Genomic DNA, 21,746 nt, shown 5'->3' on the forward strand with positions numbered 1-21,746 from the left:
TCAATTTTTTTACAATTTTATTTGTGCTTCAAAATTTAAGCCTAAGACACAGTGACTTCACAGGAAATGAACTGAGAAATGTTTTTCCAGGCTGAGCACCTGTTTCCCCTCAGTCTCCCCCAACAGAGCATGTACATATTAATTACTTTCTATTTACAATCACTGATTCTCGCCAATACAGTTGTACCCAGATCACCCAAACTGGAGTTCTGAGTATTGTTAGTTCTCCTCTAATTTCACTAACTACCCAAGATCTTCTGGGAAAAGCTCACTGTCACTCGAATCCTTTGGCTACTTGTGAAGATGAAGTGCAAACAACCCTCTAAGTGATTCTCCTTTTGGGGGCTGATTTTACAGGCGTGAGCAATTAGCAGCAGAGGCTGTGCGATCCCGCCTGGCATCGCTGGGAGACAACCTGTAAAGCCAAAGGAGAGTCATTTGATCTAACAGCCAACCAAGTGACTCAAAACCGAAGTGTCAATCTAACGGACACACTACCTTAGAGAAAAAAAACGCCATCAGAGACACTGGTTCTAACCGACCGCTAGGCCTGTGGTGTGTGGAGGCACAACCGGTCGGCTGCAACACAGGCTGCTGAGGCTCCCGGCAGACCCGGCAGCACAGCGCCTCTTCAGGAGGCCGTGCTTGGGGGGAGTAGGGAGGAGTGTCTGGAAAGTGGCCAGGAGAGAACCACCATGGAGCACTGGGGACATTGATATTCAACCCCCCTCTGGATGTCACAATTTCAAAGTCAAACCTAAGGTTTTCTCGAGTCCAGCAGAGCGCCAAGTCTACTGAAGCCGACTCTGACCCAGGAAGGAGATCCCCTGCTTGCCGACACCTCCGTTCACCTGGTTTGACTTACAGGCTGTAAGCTGCTGTGGCCAGTTTCCAGGATCATTAAATCTGACCCCAAATACAGCTTCCGTGGTGACCAAACACGTGACCTTAAACATAAAGAGCCTGCACGTACCTCCCAATTTCAACAGAAAAGGCAACCTGTGCCCACTTCGAGACTGACATTTGAACGGGAACACAGCCAGATGCCCTCCCTGCCCGGCGCCACTTCGCTACTTTCTTGCTCGTATGCCAGCCGAGCCCTCTGCTGCCCAAGGAGCAGCCCCATGACAGTCAGCCATTCAGACAGGAACTGAGCTAAGCTGAGAGGCCCGAGGCTCTGGTGTGAACAAAGCACCTGGAAACCAAGTAGCTCTGCTAGCGCCCTGGTGCCTCTTCTTTCCTGAATGTCAGCACACACACAGAGGCAGGAGGTCAGAAAGCCCTTCAGTTTTCTCACTGCCACAGCTGGCAAACATTCTACATTCCCGTCGGTTTCAGAGAGCACATTCGTTTCCCTGAAATATGTGACAAGCACTCTTTCATTCCACAATAAGAGTATAAACCGAATCTGGGCCACTTGCCCGTTTCTGCCACCTCTTATAGCCTGTACCCTCAGAGCCATTAATCAAAGGGCTTAGAGCGTGACAGGGCAGCCACAGCACTGGCTTCCGAGTTGCAGATGGATGATGCACTCGACTGGGGTCTCGGCAGGGTATGAGCAATTCCCTTTGGAGTCCACTCAATTCGAGCCCTTATAAAGCCTGCGCTTCTTTTAAGAGCAAAAGACAAACGCTTAAGCCTCAGAATAGATTGTCTTCCCTCAGTTGAGATCTTCAGACAGGGATAACTGAGCATCACAGGCTTGTGGGGCTTCTTAGGGACGTGTAAGATGGGAACAGAAAGCTTACAAACAACAGGAGGAATCCTTGCACCTGCTTCAGGCAAAGCAGCAGCTCAGTTCTGTCCCACATGCCGCAGACACCTGGTAAAGACGACAAACGTATGTTACAGTCTCCCTGCCACTGAGCACAACCCTCGTCCAGGGCAGGGGAAGCGAAAAGGACATCCCACCCAAGCCCACTCCAGGTCTTCTCTATTACATGCACGAGCGAAGTCCCACTTCGGGCTCAGGGCAGCTGACACCACGTGGCTAGCTAGTGTCTCCTTCCGGAGGATCCTTTGGAGCCTCAGAAATCGTGGCTGAGACTGTCCCTGGCAAGGAGAAACTGAGAAAGAAAAACCTATTCAAGAAGATAGACACGCCTCTCTCTCAAATAGCTCGCTTCTAAATCAGGCCTCAGTTTTCTATAAAGCAAACTTGGGAAACTGAGTCTCAGACAGCCCAATTCCACACAGAAAGGCCTTTCTTTGCCTTCAGACAGGGATAACTCGACATCATCATGGACTCAGCTCCCACCAATCTGCCAGCCAACAGCACTGATAAAACTATTTTTTCCTTACCAGATTCTGCTTTCCTTCCCTCCTGAGAACTCTCCTTCGACCTTGTCTACTTTACTAGAATGCGCTTTCCCTCAAAGGCAAAAACTGTTCCTATCTAGTGCCTAGGTGTACCAGTATCCCAGACCCGACACTGACAGTGCCTGCCCTTTTAAAGACGAGGTCTGTCACGGTACAAAGCGGCTGACAGCTGAGTATGGAGCATACTAGCCTCTTTCTAGTGTTGGTAAAATGCCCGAGACAGTGCAAGCCACTGAAGGCCGGCTGCACAGAAGGTACCTGATGCCAAGGGGTAACGACATCACAGAAGGTCACTTCTCCTTCACTCACCTCTGTGTACAAAAGATCCTACAGAGCAAGCATGTGGCTTTCAGTTTTCTAAGAGAGGATTATAAATCTACCCTGAGAGATACTTAAAAATAGCCAGTACTATAATCTTGCTGCAATAAAATCCCTGAGCTAAAAGGAGATCAGATCACCTACTCGTTCCCAAATGCTCGCTGCTGAACTGCTACACTATTCTCAGGCCCCACTTCGGAGTCCTTCTCATCCACGCCACAGGTGGGCTCCAGGACTGCATCTATTTTAACACTCTGCAGGTAGCTCTGATGTACAGCCAGGTTTGAAAGCACTAACTTCATTTATTTCACAAATGAAGAATAAGACTCTGGTGCCATGATCCGATAAGAGGCTGAGGCTAGAGCCCAGATCTCTCAAGTGAGTCTAAGAGGGTTTCAACCTCAGCTCTACTGACATTTTGGGGGACAATTCTTTGACACAGGGACTGTCTCGTGCACTGCAGGATACTTAGCAGCCTCTACTCTCAGTTGAGAACCACTGGTCTATCTAACTAGCTGTTCAGTTATATACCAATAAAGCTGAAAAAAGTAACAATAATATTAATAATGCCCCCCCAAACAAATCAAGTAGCCATATTTTTATGGCTCTTAAAAAAAGCAACTTGTGTAACTCTGGGCAAGTGAACTCTAAGCCTCAGTTTATCCACTCAGCAGCAGAGTGGGGAAAATATCTACCTCACATAGTGTTGTGGCAAAAAATACTGTTTGTGAGACCACTTGGCAAGGAGCCTAGCAAAGAGTTCCGTACTAATTCCCTTCTCTGTGCTCTAACAATCCTGGAAGACCCTCACACCCTTGAAATCTTAACAGACCAATACTTAGAGGGATCCCAACCTACGCACTTCTGTGAAAGAGCTAAAATCTCACCATCTGTAGAAACTTCATCACAAAGATCCTTACACCCAGCATCCTAAGATGATGGTTTTCCCGTGACTTTTTTCAAAGTCCACAGCCAACGCCTTTAATCTAAAAGAGAAAGATGGACAACACAATTCATTCTAACAGAAACAATCTTAAGTATTCATTCTCAAGATTGGTATTTAAAAAGCTGAGCCTCAGCAAGTCAGAACTCCTCACAAAAGATGTCCCTTCAGACAGGGATAACTTTAAATCATCCTTGGCTCAAGCAGCAACAAACACCTCCAAATCCCAGCCAACCAAAACTCATTTTCCAGTCTCCCGTTCATCCCTGTATGCAGTGGCATCCATTTTGGTTTCAAACACTGACACCTAGCGGCGCCAATTACACTGGGACAGACCCTCCTCTTTTCCGGATTCTGGGTCGATTTCCTACTCTAACTGAACTTAGGGGTCAACACATATTCACAGAATTTGAACCGTAATGAAAGGCCTTCACACTGCCTGGCTTTCCCATTGCCGGCGCCCACCCAGGTCCTGCCTGCTCCCGTTCTTACTTATGCCGGGGCTCCATTCATTACTTTTAAGCTTGAACCTGCAGGTTTGCTTCTCATTGTCTCTGCAGATGCCAAAGAAAGGCCTGTGGGGAAAGAAAAAAGTGAGCATGTAAAACGACGGCTTTCCAAAGTCCACAATCCCATGACTGCTCTCTGTGAACTAAATAAAACTGCTGATCGGGGCCGTCCTCCGGGCACTCCAGGAGGAGTCAAGCACCCAGCCGTCGACACTGTCGATGTGAATTAAGAACCGCACCGTCAGCCTGCCCGTGGGCGGACCGGGGAGACACGCGTGGCTGTGCGGCGCACCGGGCGGCGCAGGTTGGAAGGACCGCTCTCCCCCGGGAGGGGCCCTCCGACGCCAAGGGTGGGCCTGGGCTCCCTCCCCTCAATCGGCAACACTCGCGCAGTTCACGAAGCCTTTTCTCACCCAGCATCTCAGCGAATCCCAACCACCCTATGAGGACGGAGACCGGCCTATCGTCACCGTTTCGCCTCTGGGGGGGAGGCCAAACGTACTAGCGCCGTGTCAAGGAAGACCCCGTCCCTCCACCTCCGCAGCCTTGCCATCGCCAAAGGCCAGTGACAGCTCGCTGCGCATGGCCCAGACATAAGGCGCCATGACTTCCAGCCACGCGGCCGGCCTCGGAGAGAGAGCGAGGTAGCGCCTGCGCGCAAGTCTTCTCGGCGGTCTCGCCGGAACTCTCGCGATGATGAGAAAACGCTGATGGGAAATGTAGTCAAAACACCGGTGCTGGGGTCGGTCGCGTCCTCAGCTAGACTCTGGAGCCAGGGGTAAGATGGTGGCCGCCGCCAGGGACAGTAGCGAGCCTAGGGTAGGAACCCTGATCTGTGAAGAGCCACGGGCGTTAGAAAAGGAAGATGGACGGGCGCTGCAGCCAGTCATTTATCTACTGAGGGCACAGGTTGTTCCTGGCCGGGACTAGGGGCGCGCAGAAAGTTCGAGGGGTCCTCATGCGGGGAACGGATGAGAAAATCGAGGCCGAGCTGAATTTCGTTCTTAATTGCTCTGCGGATTTCATTTGGAGTAGTTGGTTGCGTTCGTGAAGAACGGGGGAGATTCCGGGGAGTTGTTCGAGGTCCCCCGCTCGGCTGCTTTTCAAGTTGGGGCGAGAGCGGTGAGGCCGGGGCGCGGCGGCAGAGGGCGCCCGAGAGCGCGGGCCGGCTCCGGACACCCCGGCGGCTCGCAAGTCCCTGGAACCCGGGTGTCAGCCCCTCGCCGCAGGTCCCACCGGGTGGCTTTAATTCCCATGAGGAAAGAAGAAATTAAAGTATGAAAAGAACAGAGAATAATGTAATACCCACTGCTGCTTCTCACTGTTATTTTTCTGGCAACCACCCTGGCTTCATTTTTGAGCTGAATTTTAGGCAAAACAACAACTAGAGTCAGGGCCAGAGTTTACGTCTATTTGGAAATTGGTTTCAATTTGCAAGACCACGAAGACTTTTCTGCATTACCCTCTCCCCATTCTCATCAGCCGGTGGCATTTCGTCTGGTTTGCATTATTCTGTATATGGTAATATGTTGCACGTGCCTCTTTTCGAGTTACCGCGTTCCTTTGTTTGCCTCCCTTAATTTGAGTGTAAGCTCTTCAAGGCAGAAGTCTCTTGTAATTATTATTTTTCCTTTTTAATTTCCTCACAGTGCCTAGCTGTGTACTCTGCTGCCTCTGCTCACAGTAAGTACTCAAATAATCATTGACTCACTTAGCATGAAGTGTTAAGTTTCTCTATTTTATTTCATATAATTTTTATTTTGTATAATCTCGAAAGAAAATAATGGGTTCCCTGCCTGCAAACTAAGTGCCTTTCGTTCTGACTTGTCGAGGGAATCTCAAGTGTGGAATTTGCCGAAAGCTCCTTGTGAAGCTGGTAGGCGGGTGACCTGTTGCAGTAACGACAGCTCAGACCTCACTTAGTATGTGCCAGCACTGCTTGACGACCTTCCGTGTATTCGTTCCTTTCCTCCCCGCCACGGCACAGTGAAGTGCACTATCGCTGTCCTCACTTTACACATGAGGAAATGGAAGCGTCGAGAGATTAGGTAACTTGCCCGAATTCACACAACTAGTAACTGGTGGAGCAGGGTTTGACCCCAGCCTGTAAAGTCCGTGCTTTTACCACTAAGTTGTCCTGCCCCGTATCTATATAACTCCCTGTGTTATGTAAGGGCTTTGGGTTTGAGGGAGGCAGGAAGGGGCGGGAAGAGGGGTTTTGTGTGTTTGCAGGGGTGGTTAGGGATGAAGTTGTAGAAGGAATGAAAGAGCCCCTTTGTGGCAGGAAGAGTGAGGATAAGAGGCGACGAGAGCTGCTCCGTGAAGGACTGTGAGGCAGGGCCCCAGCAGGGCTCTCCTGGGTCCCAGACTAGGTTGCCACCCAGTATGCGGTGAGAGCCATTCTTCACAGCTCCAGAAGGGCCACGGTGCTGTAAGCCACAGTGTAGCTTTTACACCTGCCTGGGCACTTAGGGGAACAGCAGCAGGCTCACGGCGGATGGGGTGTCGTGGGCTGCTGGGCAGTGGCCAAGAGGCCAGAGCAAAACGCAGTGGGAGGCCACGTGCCTGAGCACATGTCAGGTACACTGCTTAGGCAATCCAGAAATAACTGGGAGAGACTTCCAGGAATGCATCAGAATTCCTGAATGAGTAGGCAAGGGCTCAGAGCTGCTGGCACTGAAGTATAAATGTCGTTGTGATTTCATTTGCCCTCATTGCTGGTGAGGTCTAGGACATTTGAGTTTTATGTACGGTGGAATTATATTTATTGAATGGAAAGAGTGACACGGTCTAGTGCTAAGTGACGGAAGTAGATCACAAGCTGAACAGGGCAGGAGTCCCCTGCTGTCCAGGGACCTGGCTCTGAGTGCAAAGGGGAAATCCAGCCAGCTTTCCTGCTGTGTTCAGGTGGCCAGCTCCCTGGGTTCCGTTCATGACAGGGTCTAAGACATGGTATGGAAACCCACAGAACAGAAAACAGTCTTTGCAATATTGAAGTTCATTTCTTAACCTGGAAAGGACTCTTTAATTTTATTAGGAAGACCACGAAGGAGGGTAGGTATGTCCCAGGCAGTTGGCCGCTTACATCGGGAGCAGCTGCCCCAGGCCTTCACCGGAAGCTCATCCGACGGCCAGCACTGTTAGCTGCCAGCCTGCGGCTGTTCTTCCTCTGTCTTACACAGAGAGCGCTGCTGGGCAGCTGTGCGCTTCAGGGGAGGCAAGTCCCTCCGCAGCCCTAAGGGGCTAATCTTGGTTAGTCTGCACCAGACCCGTAAGAAAAATCTCTTCCCTTTGCCGGGAATTGTTCTAGGAAAAAGTCTGTGATGCAATTCTGCTAAGTTTGGGAAAGTTTTCTTGTTTTTAAAAACAACAGCCTCTCTTCTGGCTTTGGGACATCATGAAGATGCGATGCTTGAGACTGCTGCAGCCTTCTTGCATCTGTGAGGCTTGCTTCAAAGCAAGAGCCGAAGGTCTGCGATGGCAGAGCAGAAAGAAGAAAGAGCGTGTCCTTGATGATGCTTTTGAACCGAGGCCTAACCAGTCCTGAAGCTCCCCACCTTCAGACCTTTTGTTTTGATTGGAAACACATCTATTTTTACATTTTAATATTTCTGAATGTGGGATGCATCTTCTGAGCAATGGCATCTTAGTTTCAGTGCAATACAGAATGTGACATTTAAAAAAGAAATCTCCTTCCTGTTTAAGCTTTCTTAAGTTGAATGTTCTGTTAGAGTCAAAATCATCCTAAATGATATGATCGGTATTTCGCGAAGCTTTTTTTTCCGTTACTAATAATTCCCTGGAAGAATGGGCCATGGCAAAATAAAGAAAATGAACTGATGTGTGCAGGTTACCCTTCTCAAAAAATAACAGCTAGTGTATATGAAATATTTACTCCTTTCCAGACACTTCTCTACACACCTGTTTTTTTAAACCACTTTATTGAGGTCTGCTTGACATACGAAAAGCTGTACATTTTTACTGTATAAAATGTGATGAGCCTAGGCCCCTTTTATGTGCTAACTCACTTGATTCTCACAAGAGCACTGTTACTATCCCCCGTCTTTCAGCCAAAGCGCAGAACAGGGAAAGCAGTTAGCAAGTGGAAGCACTGAGATCTGAACTCAGACAACCCAGTCTCCAAACCTCTGGTCTTAACCACTGTGCTGGGTTTCCTGAAAAAATACACTATGACAGTGGAACATGTTTGGCTTAATTTCAGTGATTTTAATTCATCCAGCTAGGAAGCCCATCATGAAAGCACAGAGGAGTTTTCTTCTGTGATTTCTCAGGACCATGAAAAAGTGCCACAAGTCCCATTTAGCAGAAATCAGGATCCTTGAATGTGGCTTTAATTCTCTCCAGGAGAAATATAACGATGAGTACCCTCTTTAATGAGAATAGACGCCCTTGGGGTTGCAGTGGCTTCTTTCCTGGGTTTACCAGTAGCGCACATTTCACTTGCCTGCTGTGCAGAGCTCTTGCCTCTCGTAAAATTATACTACTTAAAAATGGATTTTAAAAACATAAACATAAGTGAACTGGAAGAATATGTAACATTCCATTGACCTCTTCTGCTGCCTGGACGCATCTCTGTCCTCAGAAGCCCCGCCTGCTCCCAACTGTTGCACACCTTTGCTCGTGTTTTTTGCTCTCTTCACCTTGAAATTCCCTTCCCCTCGTCCTCTCCTCTGCTCAGCAAATCGCAGCCCGCACTTCAGTCCCTTCTCTTCAAAGTCTAGCTGAGACACCAAAACAGTCCCTGGACTTTCTTCAGCGCGCCTGTGGCAGGCTGGTTTAGCATGTGCCGTGCAACAAGGCCGGCTCTGCTGAGTGGAGCTGAGTAACCTTGGGCAGCGAATCTCTCTCTAAGCCTGATTTCCTTATCAGTAACCTGAGGAGGAGGGTGATCATGCATGCAAAGCCCTTAGCACGTGCCTGGCACAAGAGAAGCACTCAGTAAACGGGACTCTTGTTATTTCAGCATATAGTCATGCGCCGCATAATGACATTTCGGTCAGCGTTGGGCCACACCTACAACTGCCGTCCCATAAGGTTAGTACCATACAGCCTAAGTGTGGAGTGGGCTACACCATCTAGGTTTGTGTAAGTGCACTCTGTGATGTCCGCACAACGATGAAATCGCCTAATGACGCATTCCTCAGAACATATTCCCACCGTTACGCTACGCATGGCTGGCCTGTTAATGTCCACTCTTTTACACTTGTTTTCATGTCTGGCTTTTCCACTAGACTGTGAGCAAGACAAGAATCAGGTCTTCATTCTTGCTGGGTTTTTTTTAACTCTTTAACTCATCTTTATTGAGGTATAATTCACATACTGTAAAATGAATCCAGGTAAGCTGTACAGTGCGGCAGTCAAAGAAATGCACACACCCACGCAACGACAACCCAAGTCCTGATTTCAGAACATTTCCATCACCCCAAAAGCACCTTCACGCCCTTTCACAGACAGTCTCCACGTCCAGCCCTGGCCCCGGGCAACCAGTGGTCTGCTTTCCGTCTCTGTAGTTAGTTTTTTTTTTTTTTTTTGAGTTAATGATAGGTTACAATCTTGTGAAATTTCAGTTGTACATTAATGTTTGTCACTCGTGTTGTAGGTGCACCACTTCACCCTTTCTGCCCACCCCCCACCCCACCTTTCCCCTGGTATCCACTAAACTGTTCTTAGTCCGTAATTTTAAATTCCTCATATGAGTGGTCTGTAGTTAGTTTTGTGTGTTCTGGAATTTCATATCCACAGATTCATACAGTAGGTGCGCTTTGGTGTCTGGCTTCCCTCCGTTACCATGCGGTGGCTTACATCAGGAGTTCATTTCTTCTTTATTGCTGAATATTAGTCCATCATATGAACAGACCACAGTGTGTCTATCCTGCCACATGTTGATGGAGATTTGGGTGGCTTCTGGTTTGGAGCTATTATAATAAAGCTGCTGTGAACATTTTGGTGCAGATCTTTTCTTGGATGTAAGTTTTCATTTCTCTTGGATCACTTCATAGGAAACTGCCAAACTCCTTTCCCATGTGGTTGTAACTCCTTCCGTCTCCCCAGCCACGCGTTCCAGGGTTACGGTTGCTCCACATCCTCGACAACACCAGTATGGTCAGTCTTTAATTTTAACCATTCTGGTGGGTGTGTAGTCATATCTTGTGGTTTTGATTTGCATTTCCCTAATGATTTATAACATTGAGTATCTTTCTATGTGTTTATTGGCCATATGTATGCTTTTTGTGAAATAGCTATTAAAACCCTCCTTTTTTCTTATTGAGCTGTCTTCTTATTATTGAGTTGTAAAAGTTCTTTATATATTCTGGATCCAGGTCCTTTCACAGATATTTGCCTGGCAAATATTTTTTTCCTAGTCTTTCCAAGAATTTTGATAAAGTCAAATTTATCTGTCTTTCTTTTACGGTTAGTGCTTCCTGTATTCTGTTGATAGGACTTTTCTTTCTCCATTGAATCACTTTCCTTGTGTCTATTTCTGGATCCCTTTAATCTGTGTATATATCCTTAGGAACACCACACTGTCTGGAACTCTGATCTTGTCTCCTTACCTTAGTGAGGCCACCATGGTCTGCCTGGTGTCCCCTCCCCAGGACACAGGCAGGGGACTATCCGAGGCAGGTGTGGGGTCCCTGTCCTGGGTGCTGCCCATTGTCAAGTGTCTGTTTCTTAGATTTGCCCAGTTTTCTGGTCGTTTGTGGCAGGAAGTCTTAATTCATTTCTGTATCCACAGTACCCGGCACATGGGCACCCCATAAATGTTTGCTGAGTGGGCGAGTCTTTGTTAGCACCTCCAAACACAGTCCATTTTAGTCTCTTTTGATTGGGAGGATCTCGGGGGCCCGTGGAGGCCATCTGGTCCATCCCCTTCATTTTAGTAGACAGTTCTTTTCCTGAGGATGGTCATTGGTCCTTTATGTCCTCAGCACCAGCCCACCTGGGTTCAACACATGCTTATTAAATGGGGAAACGGAGGTCCAGAGAAGGGAAGGCCAGAGGAGCAGGCCACGGCTGAGCTGGCAGCACTGGGCTTCCTAGGCCAGATCTCACTGCTGTGCTGGCTGGCAGGGCAGGCACTGTCTCCCATCGCTGTATCGCTCCCAACACCTAACGCGGGATGGGCACGTTGGAGGCTCCCAGAGCATGCCTGTTAAATGACCAAGTGAGTGAGTTAAATAATTTCTTTTAATGCTCAGTTCAGGTGGCTTCTGCCTATGGTATCGTGTGTGTGTGTGTGTGTGTGTGTGTTCACATAGGGACAGGACTGGCCATTCCTACTCAGGTTCATAGGTCATTGTCGGCCAGTAAATCTTCCTTTTGTTTTAATTTTTCAGCCACCCTCTAGACTTCATCCCCACTAGGGGGCATGGTATCCCACAGAGAGGGTCTGTAGTCCTTAGGTGCAAGGACTTGTTTCCCAGCTTAAGTCAGTGGGTCCCTCCTGAAGCCACCTCCTTGGTCCCCATGCCCTGTGCCCTCCCCCTGCAAAAACAAACAAAGCCTTCCTCCTCAAGCTCTGGCATCTCCAGCTGGGCTGCTGGCTGCCATCCTCTCCTCTCCCTGGGGCTCTGTCCCTGGTTGAAGGAGGCAACAGAGTGGCAGTGGCAGTGGCTGTGAGTGATGACTTCACTGTGTGTCACCCCTGCCAGTGGCCACTGCTTCCTTCCTGAGGGGGATGACAGATCCTGGAGAGGCAGCTCTCTTCACTCCCCTCACCTGGCAGACAAGGACTAGCCTTTCGGGGCCCAGAGTCTGGTCTGCTCTTGAATGATGAGTTCCTGAAGAGAGCAGTGGAATAGCCCTGGCCCACCTGGCCCACCTGGCCCACCTGCAAGGGCAGCGCGGGTGGGGCCCAGCTCTCCTTCCTTGTGCTGCGGCAAACGGGTCACACCCGGGATCTCCTCACAGCCTGCGACTCCAGGCTGAGGTCCTCCTTGCCCCAACAGCTTCACGCGCTTAGGCCTTACGTTGCCCAGGCGCAGGTCCTGGCTTCACTACCAGCTGTGGGTGACCTTGAGCAGGTTCTGTGAACTTCACTTTCCGTGTTGGGTAAATGAGGATAACAACAGTTCCTGCCTCATAAACCAGACAAGGCTTATAAATAAAGCGCATGGCACAGTGCCCAGCACGTGATTGGTGTTTGAAACATGTTAGCCATTATTAATCATATTATCATTATATTAGTGTAAGCCACTTGGCCGTTCCCTTTCAAGGCTCCCAAGGAAGCGTGACTTTCCTCTAGCTCAAGGTCTTGAGCTTCTTCCTACCAGTGAGGCCCCTTCAGAGGGGCCCCGGGGGCCTGCGGGACCAGTGGGGTACCCTACTCTGGTGCCATCGTGCCTGCCTCAGATCAGGCACCATGCCCACCTCATCTTGGACCAGGGCCTCTGCTGTATGCCCTGGCCCAAGACCGCCCTGCCACACACACACCACACCATTTGGGATGGGCTGGTACTCCCCGCAGTCGCAGCTGCATCCTAAGGTGACGCAGGATAGTGGCAGCTGCTGCAGCTGCTACAGCTGCTTCCCTTGCTCCCCCTCCCCCCCCACCCCCACCCCCCCGCCACGCCACCTCATTAGCTCTCTGGTCATGTTCCAATCTCCAGGAGAGACTGGCAGCTACCCTGAGTCTCAGCCCCAGAAGTAGCAGACAGCAGCACCCCCTGCTCCTGGCTGCTGCCCTTGGCCGCCCTGCAGCTCAGAGCAGCCTTCCCTGTCACTCAGGCTCCCACCAGCAGAGAGATTAGCATTCAGACGGAGGATGGAAAAGCATCGGGGCAGGCACCTCCTGTCTTCCTGAGGAGCTGAGATTCATTCGGGGACACAGAGCCAGTGAGGGGGCAGGTGTCCAGGCCATGACCCCCAGTGGAGCTTGGGGCAGGGGTCGGGCCAACAGAGGCAATGGTGGTGCCTTCTCGTACAGTCTTACTGGTGCTGGGTCTTACTAGGTGCCCCCACCTAGCAGTCCCTGCTCTGCTGTCCTCTAGTTTGTTTCAAACTGCCCATCGCCCACCTCGTGAGTATGTGGAAAGACCAAGCAGGAAGGGCCACGGGGTGAGGAAGCTAGGGCCTCTACTCATTGTTCTGAAATTACTAATTGTTCAGTGACAGTTCACAAACAGTCACAGCAGCTCGCATAGAGTGAACACTTAACTAAGCCTGCTAAGCACATTACACACATTACCTAATTTAACCTGTCTAGTAACTCTGTAAGATAGGTTTGCTGTTACCGCCATCTTATAGATGAGCAAATTAAGGCACAGAGATGTTCAGTAACCTACCCAAGGCCACAGAGGTAGGAAGTGGTGGTGGAGTCAAAATTCCAATCCAGTGCTCTGGCTCTGGCCTCCCTGCTCTTAGACTCTTTATGGTTATTTCATAACAGCCAGCACCCTGGACCAGGACTGACCCAGCCTCAGCCTCAGCTCTGTCTCTCCAGTTGCCCTTAATCCCCTCCCTCCTATTATGGTCAGTCTCCCAAGCCCCTGAACTTTCCTGCTCCCGTTTTCAAACAGCAGCTTTTACCAAGGAAATGGGAAGGGAGGACTCAGCTTCACGGGGACATTGGGCCCGCCCCCGCCATGGGCTCCACGCCAGTCCCCAGGATGGGAGATAGTGGGCCGAGGAAGGGGCGCCTTGGTCCCAGGCAGCCTTCTGTAGAGGAGTTCTAGGCCGAGGGCGGCAACTTTCTGCAGCAGGAGCTGCAGATGCGCAGATTGTGCAGAGAGCCCCGGGTGGGGGAGCCCCGGGAATAAGCTGCGAGCGGGGGCTGCGTGTGTGGGGAAGGTGTAAACACAATCTGCTCCCACCAAAGCCAGCCTGCTCCCTGGGGAGAGAGCCCCTCCCTCCCAGCCCACATGGCACCCCAGCTGCCAGGGCCCAGGCACCTCCAAGCCCGGGCAGACACATCCCCCCGTTGCCAGCAGCCCCTTCCTCTCGCTTTCCCTCCCTTCACCCGGAACAGATCCTTGGAGGAGCCGTGGTCTCCTGAGCAGGTTCTTAGAACAGTGCTGCAAAGGGGTGTCACTTTGTGGATGTGTGTCTGGGCTGTGAGCCAGCCCCGGTACAGCTCGGTGACCTTGGCCTGACAATTCCTCGGACCAGTGGAAGGAGACAGGCAACTTGGAAATGGCAGAGAGCAGCGGCAAGGATGAAGTGACAGGAACATGGCAAATAGATTAGAGAATGAATGCAGATAGGATCGGGGGACACAGACTGGGGCTCAGGAACAGTGCCCTCTGGCCCCCAGCCTGTCAGTCCTGTCACCAGGAAGGCCCATGCCTCCCAGGAGACAGACAGGCTGACAGGAGTTGAGACAGGTGGTCACAAACTCATGGCCCGTGTCAAGTGGGCAGTGGGGCTTGGACGCGCTTCCAGCACAGAGCTCCTTCCCCTGGTGCGACCCTTCCTCTGCCTCCGCCCTGCCCTACTTAGCGAGGCTCCCACAGAACTGCCAGGCTCCTCGCAGGGTACAGCCTCCGCCCCCTGGCTTCAGAGTGGGTTCCCTCAATCTGCATCTCACCCTCCCCTCCTTCCCTCGGATGTGGAGTGGTGGCTGCGGGGCTGCTGTCTAGAGAACTCCTCCATGTCCTGCTTCCTGAAAGTCAGGGGCAGGGGCCAGCCAGGCATGGACCTGGCCACTGAGTGGGTAGAGGGGGCTGGATGGGATGGAGAGATGCACGTGCATGTGGGGGGCGGGGGGCTTTGGAAGATGAATGGCTGTGAGACAGTCGGAGCAGCTGCCTGCAGGGTCTGCGCCTGGATCTCAGGGAGCAGAAGCGGAAATCTGCTTTTATCTCTGCTCCAGATCGGGCAGGATTGTAAAGAGAGAGAACTGGCAGAGCAGCTGGGGGCAAAGAGGCTGCGCCGCTGTTACTGAGCAGTCAGCAGATTGACAAAAACAAGTGTCATGCTTTTTCCCTTCCCACATGCTACTGCCCATTTGGAACACACGCACGCGCGCACACACACACACGGAAAACACAGAGGACAAGCTGTGGGTTGCTTCCATCCAGCCACAGGCAGACATGTCACAGATCCAACTGGCATTTCTTACTGATAATCTCAGCAGAGCAGCCAGTGACAGGGTGAGCTCTGGGGACCAGGGAGAGGCAAATGCCACAGGAAGTGAGTGCCACCACCACAGACTGACACCGCACTGCCCTGGACCACAAGCCAAGGTTTAACGGGATAGCTCCAGAGCTGCCAGAACAGGCGGCCAGGCCAGTGAAACCCCTTCTGTCACCTGCAAACTTCCAGGTGGTTTCAGGCTAAGAAAATGGGTTCTGCAGCCTCCATATGAGCCTGGGGTCCCCCACTTACCAGACGGGCGATGCCGGGCAAGTTAGTTAACCTCCCTCTGTGCTTCTCGTTTCTGAAATGTGCATAACGTGTCCAGTGTCCGTGCATTACTGTGGCGAGGATTAGACTAGAGAATGAATGGGAGCCCTTCCTTAGTAAACACGAGCTCCCAGCTGCCCCTCGGTTCTGGAGTCTCCTCGCCCCTGTTTGTTCCTCCCCGTCTCCTGGGGTGCTGCGCTGGCCCAGAGTTAACCTGGTGCATCCCACCCAGTACCTCTCTCTGGGGCTGCCTCAGATGAGCCTCAGGAACTCAGAGGATGGGAGCCTGTCCCAGAGCAATGAGCACCTCTGTCCCTCCTGCCTGCCCTGGCCAGGCCTTGCTGCAGGAGCCCGGCAGCCAGGGCCTGGGGAGAAGCAGGACCGGCAGGGGCAGGGGCTGAGGCGAGGAGCCTACCTTCTCGATTGCCTCTTTTTCCCATTCTCCCTCTTGCTCCTGCCTCTTCCACCACAGCATCCTTCTGGGGTAGGGGGCAAACCAGGACTTGAGCTGAAAAGAAAACCAGACCAGATCGGCACTTTCTCCCATGCCAAGGTGGGGGCTGCTGTTGCAGAGCGGATGTTGCAGAACACCACCTCTCCCTTGGAAGTCCTCTAGCACTGCCCTCAGTCCCCCAGCGTAACCACTGCCTTATCCCAAGTCTAGAAAATGCTCTAAAGATCACATGTGGTTCTCTGAAAACTAACCTTGGGCCCGCAGCCTGGAACAGAACAGGCTCAAGGTAGGGGCTCATGGAAGGAGTCCACCTCCCACTCCTCACCTCTGTCGATGATCACAGAGCTGAAGACGGCCTGCTCTGCTCCCCCGTGGCCAGGCCTTACATATCCTTCCTTCCTTGTCCCGAGCCTTGCCCTCTGCCCTCCCGGGCTCCCGGCCCTGCCCCACTTGCCTCGCAGCTGATCCCGGTCCCTGGGCTGAGCTCGGCCTGCAGAGCTGAGGGCTTACTTCAGGGGCTCGTTCTCCCTGACAGAGAAAGCGCAGGAGACGGAGAACTGGAGAGGATGGCCTTCCCGTGTTTCCCGACTTCTTCCTCCACCCCGGGCCCAGCAGTTCACCCACCGCAAGGGGCAGGAGCACCCAAGGAACCGTAGAGTTGGAATTTATGACTGTGGAGTTGGCGAGCAGACGTTTCACCCCTACCATCACCCTGGGCCCGCCCTCCATGGCAGCCACCATCAGCAGGAGGTGTTAAATGGTAAGCCAGTTTTTCTAGTTAACTGGGTTCCAAGGAGTTAATAGGCAACTGCTTCCTTCTGGCTGGGCCACACCAGGCCAGGCCTGGCCAGATGGTCCCAGATTTGGCCTTTCATTTCCCGACAGGAGGTCCAGGCCCACTTCACATAGAGGAGATGGACTGCCTGAAGTCAGGGACCTGTCAGTCCCACGTCAGCCACAAATTGCATGGATGACCTTGAGCAAGGAATTTACGTCTCCCTGCCCTGGTCGTTAACAAGAGATAGAAGCAGTTGTCCTCCCAACCCTTCAAGGCTATTGAGACTGGGGGTGAGTAAAGACGGGTCAAGTGTCAGATCCCAACGAGAGAAGAGCCAGCCTGCACTGTGTGGTCGCTCTGTGCCCACTGCTTCACACACACTCAGTTAAACCTCACAAAACCCTCGCAACCACTCTCTTAGGAATCCCAGTTTCCACACAGGTAAAAAGTTACATAATTTGCCCCAAGTCTCTCAGTTAGTAAGAGGGGAGCCAGGATTTAAACTCTGGCTGCCCAAATCTAGATCCAAACTCAACAGTGAGGACCACTTGGCATTTGAGGGCCTCCTCTGTGGGAGGCCCAGGGATGGTCATTTAAATATGCCAGCCCATTGCACTAGTAGTAGTAATTAGGCACTTTTGTGACCATCTCAGCTAGCCTAGATGTGGAGGAAGGGCATGACAGAAATGCCTCTGTTCCCCCGCACACACCCAGGGCTTCCCCGTGGGACTTGTGACATTCAGAACCTGGGGGAATCCCAGGACTGAGAAATCCGGGGCAGAGACATAGAGAAAGCCTCAGGTTCTCTCAGCCTGCCAGTCTCCACATAGCAAGGGGGCACATGGCAGGCAAGTGCCCCACCCTGAGAGATTCGTGGGGTGCACAGGATGCATGCATGCTGACTCAGCCTTCTGAGCCCTGCGGGCAGACACCCTCCTTCCAGGGGTCCGAGCCGAGTGCGCCACACTCTTTGTTTCACTAGGAACTACGCTCTTTGTTTCACTAGGAGCGAGAGAAGCAGCGCCGGGGAGCTAGTAGACACTCCTGCAGGGGAGAATGTCACTCTTCAGATTGGGCTTCGGCACTAGCTGGGTCCATAGGCATAAAGGAACACTTCAAACAGTACGTTCTTAATAAGCATTTGTTTATTTTTCAGTATTTGAGGGGGGCAAAGGTGCCTCTATCATCAAAGGACACTGGTCACCCAGGGAAAGAAAAGTCTGTAAGTTCCCAAAACTTCACCCCTCGTAAAGGCCACATGGCTTCCACCTAGGGAAGAGTTAACTTTCTGGCCACTGGAGACAGTGTCCTGCCCGCAGGGGCTGCCCAGCCAATGGCGCTCAGTGCCGATGATGTCATGCTTCTCCTGCGCCTCCTATTGGGGCCTGGACAGCGAATCCTGCTGGAGGCTCAGGCAGTGGAGCCGCTGAGGCTGGGCGGGGGCAGTGGGAGAGGGAGGGGGGAGGGAAGGCGAGCAAAGCAACGCTGAGCTGCGTCTGCCTCATCCCTCTCTCCACTGCCCCTGAGCCTTCCTTCTGACAGAAGGGACCCTGGGGACCACCCTGCACTCAGACAAGCAAGGCAGAGCAGCTTTGGTCCAGAGAGGCTGGGGGCTCCCATTCCCAACTGGAGAATACATTCAGCATGCCCACCAGGCATACAGGGAACAGGGTAGCTGGGGCGAGGGCCAGCATACACCCCTGCTCATCACAGACAGGGTCAGGGGACAGCGGCACCTTCCTTGGCAGCACCCTCCCTCCTCCACCCCAGACTCCCCTCTGCCTTACCTGCCCGAGGACTGGAGGTCTGTTTCCGTGCTGCTGCCTGTAACTGCCCCATCCACTCCGCTGGGCTCTCTGTGGGAGGGAAGAAGAGGCAGGAAGCGCTGTGGGCAGCGCTCAGACCCCAGACCTCTTCTCCCGCTTTTCTGCAAGATTTAGCCACACTGGGCTGTGGGACTGCAGGCTGCAGCCAGTGTCTTTAAAGAGCTCCAAGTTCCCCCTGCTCTGTGGGGGAGACCCTCAGGGATTTCTTGCAAATCCCTCCCAAGCCTCCCGGGAGGTCCAGGCAGCCCCTGGCCACCTTCAGCTCTGCTGTAGCCCAGCCCTGTGGTTCTCCCCGCACCCCAGCCCATGGCCTAGTCAGTTTCTCACGGTTGGACCCGGTTGGCGAATCGGCGGCGCCAGAGCATGGCCAAGGTGCTAAGCAGGAAGAGGGTGGTGCACATGGCTCAACCGCCCCATCCCCTCCCGGACCGAGTCTGCAGAGGAGGCCAAAATGGCCCCGCCAGCTCTCCCAAGCCACCACTGTCTGTCCTGAGGTTCCTGCTGGCGCTGGATTAGGAGGCTCAAGCTGATTAGTGGGGTCAGCAGACCTGACCTTGTGAAGACTGATTAACCTCACTGGGCCTGGGTTGTCCCCCTCTGTGGCAGGGTAAATCGACCTCAATCTATGCTGGATGTAGATACGACCAAGACCTGAGTCTGGCCCTCAGGGGGCTTATAGTGTAGACAAATGCATTGGCAAGTTAAACGGATGACCACAGTCGAGTGACTTAGGCAATTACCGGCACCTGTAGAGCACTCTGGGCGTTGCAAGCATCAGGGGAAGCTTCAAAGAGGAGCTGGGGGCACCTGAAATTGCAGGTGCTCGAGGAAGGACGGGCCGTCAGAGGACTGCCAGGGCTGCAGATGTGAAAACACAGGGCATGTTCCAGCAACTGGAAGTTGAGTGGCAGCAGAGCAATGATGTCATGGGAGGCATGGGGAGGGGAGGAGGACGGGGAAGAATATTAGATAATGAAGCCAGAAAGACAGGGGAGGCCAGGGAGTGAAGGGCCGGCTAAGTGGTTCAGGTCTGCACTCTGGACATTCCTCTCCAAACGTTTCTGATTCCATACCCTCTTCAGTAAAAGGCACTCATGAAATAGATATATGCATCCACTCACAAATTATGTATTATACTAATGTGCAAATACAGTCCTGCACCATAGACATACGTAAACCTGGTAAAGGATGACAAAGTAAACAGAAATAAGATTTCTCCTACTTTCTTTCCACATCCCAGTGGACCTCTTGGGCACCCAATTTGAAGGCCACTGCCACTGGCTTTGGGAAGCTATCACAGGAGTTTTGTGAAGCAGCCCAGGATGGTGTGCTCAGTCTTGGCCTAGGCAGCAATGGCAGGGGGGACCAAAGTGAAGACATGGGTCTGAGAGTGATGTAAGAAACTGAACCCTTGCACTCTCCTCCATCCCCGCTAAAGACCCCCAGGAGAAGGCATTTGGTTTTTCTTCCCTCAGCTGAGATGGAGGCAGTGTGAGAGGCCTCCTGCCCGGGATTCCAGTAAGGTACCTGAACCCCGAGCTCCAGGGAGGGCCTGCACTGGGGCTGCGCTGGGGCTCTCTACTTTGACATATGATTTTTAAAATAAACACATAAACCAAAGCTGAAGAGGAGAGCCAACCTCTTGCAGTACTTAAGCAGTGGGACACAAAGTCTTGAGAAGGTCAGGGTCACCACGGAGTCTTAGAGAGAACTGGACGCACTCCACGCGTGCTGCTATGCGTTTCAGATGCTGCAGCCCTGGTCTGGCATCAGGCTTCGACTGGGAGTCAGAGGTGGCACCTGGCTTTCCCAGTACTGAGTAGCTGCTGGCAGAGTGGGGCCCCTGTGGCTCTCAGAGGTATAGTCCCCACCTCTGGTCCAACGGCACTCACACCTCCCTGAGCAGGGCCACTAGAACAAGAATTTGTCTCCTCCATCCACAGCACCCCTCCCTAATCCGGGCCTTGGTGATTGAGATGTCTCCAGCTGCCTGGGTCTCCCCAAGACTTCTTTACCTTCCCAGGTCCCCTTTGCCCTGCCCGGCTGCCTCCTTTGGACTTTCCTCCACCAGGGCTGGAATTCGGGGCAGTGCCTGTTTTTTGCCGGCCTGTGTCGTTAATAAGCCCCCAGGGACTTCTTTCCGACGCCATGTGAGTGCACCGAGTTGCGGGGGGGGGGCGGGGGGGGGTGCTGGCCGGAAGGAAAGCGGGGCTCAGGCCTCTGGCGCTCAAGTTCTGCTCCCCCCGTCCTCTCAGCGGTGGATTCTAGTAAGGTACTGCAGCAGGCAACTCGAGCAGGGAGACGACCCCAGCCCTAAACCCTCCAGAGCCTGGGGTCCAGAACTCTGGGAGCGGCGCCGCGGCTCCCAGCGGCTGGCTGGGGGAGGCCTGGAGCGGGCGGGAGCTTCGTTCTCACCGCGGCGCCGCTGGAGGGGCTCGCGTCCGCCCCCTCGGGCGGGCGGCCACGCCGCAGCTGTCTGGGAGTGTTTGACTTTGAGTCAGTTCCCCGCCGCGTGAAGGGTGCACACACGCACCCGCCCCGGCACCGCCCGCAGCGTGAGCCGGGACACGGTGCCCCCAGACCCGCACGCGCCGGGGCGCACTCCTGTGCGGCGCGCGCCACCCCGCCCCGGGTGACTGCCCCCTCCTCCCGAGACCCCCCAGCACACCCGCCACACCTACACCCCAGCCCCGCCCGGCGGTCAAACTCCGCGGTGGCCTTGCGGGTGGGCGGGAGCCAGCCGCGTTCCCCCCCACCCCCCCCAGCCTTCACCTTGCCAGAATTGGCTCACGGACACGGGGTTGGGGGTTTGGAGCCGATTTATTTTTTTTTTACATTTTTCCAGCAGACCACATTCCCGCCCCCCGCTCGCGGTCCCCCGCCCCCCCCCCGCACATATACCCTGCACACACACACACACACACACACACACACTACACACACCCGGCGCGCACAGACAGACACGCTCCCTCCCTCCGGCGCGCTCTACCCCTCGCTCGCCCGCCCGCCGAGCACGCAGCCGGCCCCGGCTCCCCGCGCCCCGCCGCCACCGAGCGAAGCCGGGCTGGGCTTGGAGCTGCTCATGGAGAAAGTGCCGGGCGAGATGGAGATTGAGCGCAGGGAGCGGAGCGAGGAGCTGTCCGAGGCGGAGAGGAAGGCGGTGCAGGCTACGTGGGCCCGGCTCTATGCCAACTGCGAGGACGTGGGGGTGGCCATCCTGGTGAGGTAGGTGTCG

General features: G+C 53.2%; 2 protein-coding genes, 1 long non-coding RNA gene and 2 other non-coding genes across 12 annotated transcripts in view; 1 reads left to right on the top strand and 4 right to left on the bottom strand.

The window, feature by feature from the left end:
• On the bottom strand, positions 1-4,781 carry LOC103565529 (uncharacterized). Of its 2 annotated transcripts, none has more exons than XR_548311.2 (6): positions 4,592-4,781; positions 4,073-4,155; positions 3,525-3,623; positions 1,941-2,066; positions 1,749-1,822; positions 1-415 (listed from the first exon to the last, which is right to left on the bottom strand). It is a non-coding gene; the product is annotated as an uncharacterized lncRNA (long non-coding RNA). The 2 variants fall into 2 exon arrangements; XR_548310.2 differs by having other exon boundaries at positions 4,503-4,767.
• Positions 2,167-2,250, bottom strand: LOC139074256 (small nucleolar RNA R38). The gene has a single exon (XR_011523792.1). It is a non-coding gene; the product is annotated as a small nucleolar RNA R38 (small nucleolar RNA).
• Positions 3,706-3,783, bottom strand: LOC139074255 (small nucleolar RNA R38). The gene has a single exon (XR_011523791.1). It is a non-coding gene; the product is annotated as a small nucleolar RNA R38 (small nucleolar RNA).
• The window catches only part of CYGB (cytoglobin), a 26,255-nt gene continuing 9,274 nt past the window's right edge, over positions 4,766-21,746 (top strand). The window contains exons 1-7 of one of the 7 annotated variants that reach the window (XM_070559928.1): positions 4,766-4,867; positions 5,739-5,772; positions 16,443-16,667; positions 16,793-16,975; positions 17,842-17,907; positions 20,535-20,661; positions 21,357-21,736. In XM_070559928.1, the coding sequence (XP_070416029.1) occupies positions 21,594-21,736 (143 nt within the window). In that variant the 5' untranslated portion in view covers positions 4,766-4,867; positions 5,739-5,772; positions 16,443-16,667; ... (2 more) ...; positions 20,535-20,661; positions 21,357-21,593. Of the gene's footprint in view, positions 4,868-5,738; positions 5,773-16,442; positions 16,668-16,792; positions 16,976-17,841; positions 17,908-20,233; positions 20,370-20,534; positions 20,662-21,356; positions 21,737-21,746 lie in introns of those variants that run through there. The other 6 variants (XM_070559927.1, XM_070559929.1, XM_070559933.1 and 3 more) reach the window with 6 other exon arrangements.
• On the bottom strand, positions 9,596-19,031 carry PRCD (photoreceptor disc component). Its single transcript, XM_070559934.1, has 5 exons — positions 18,839-19,031; positions 18,473-18,541; positions 16,233-16,435; positions 15,869-15,961; positions 9,596-11,260 (listed from the first exon to the last, which is right to left on the bottom strand). The coding sequence occupies exons 1-3, from the start codon at positions 18,910-18,912 to the stop codon at positions 16,414-16,416; spliced, it is 165 nt and encodes a 54-aa protein (XP_070416035.1). The 5' UTR covers positions 18,913-19,031; the 3' UTR covers positions 9,596-11,260; positions 15,869-15,961; positions 16,233-16,413.

The sequence above is a fragment of the Equus przewalskii genome, chromosome 10 (genome assembly GCF_037783145.1).
Source record: "Equus przewalskii isolate Varuska chromosome 10, EquPr2, whole genome shotgun sequence".
NCBI lineage: Eukaryota > Metazoa > Chordata > Mammalia > Perissodactyla > Equidae > Equus > Equus przewalskii.

Excerpts from the sequence above, each read along its gene's own strand:
- PRCD (XM_070559934.1), bottom strand. The coding sequence starts at position 18,912 with ATGTGCACCACCCTCTTCCTGCTTAGCACCTTGGCCATGCTCTGGCGC. Across the intron at positions 18,542-18,838 it reads TTCGCCAACCGGGTCCAACC|AGAGCCCAGCGGAGTGGATG; the intron begins GTGAGAAACTGA and ends TCCCTCCCACAG. Across the intron at positions 16,436-18,472 it reads GACCTCCAGTCCTCGGGCAG|GGAGAACGAGCCCCTGAAGT; the intron begins GTAAGGCAGAGG and ends TTTCTCTGTCAG.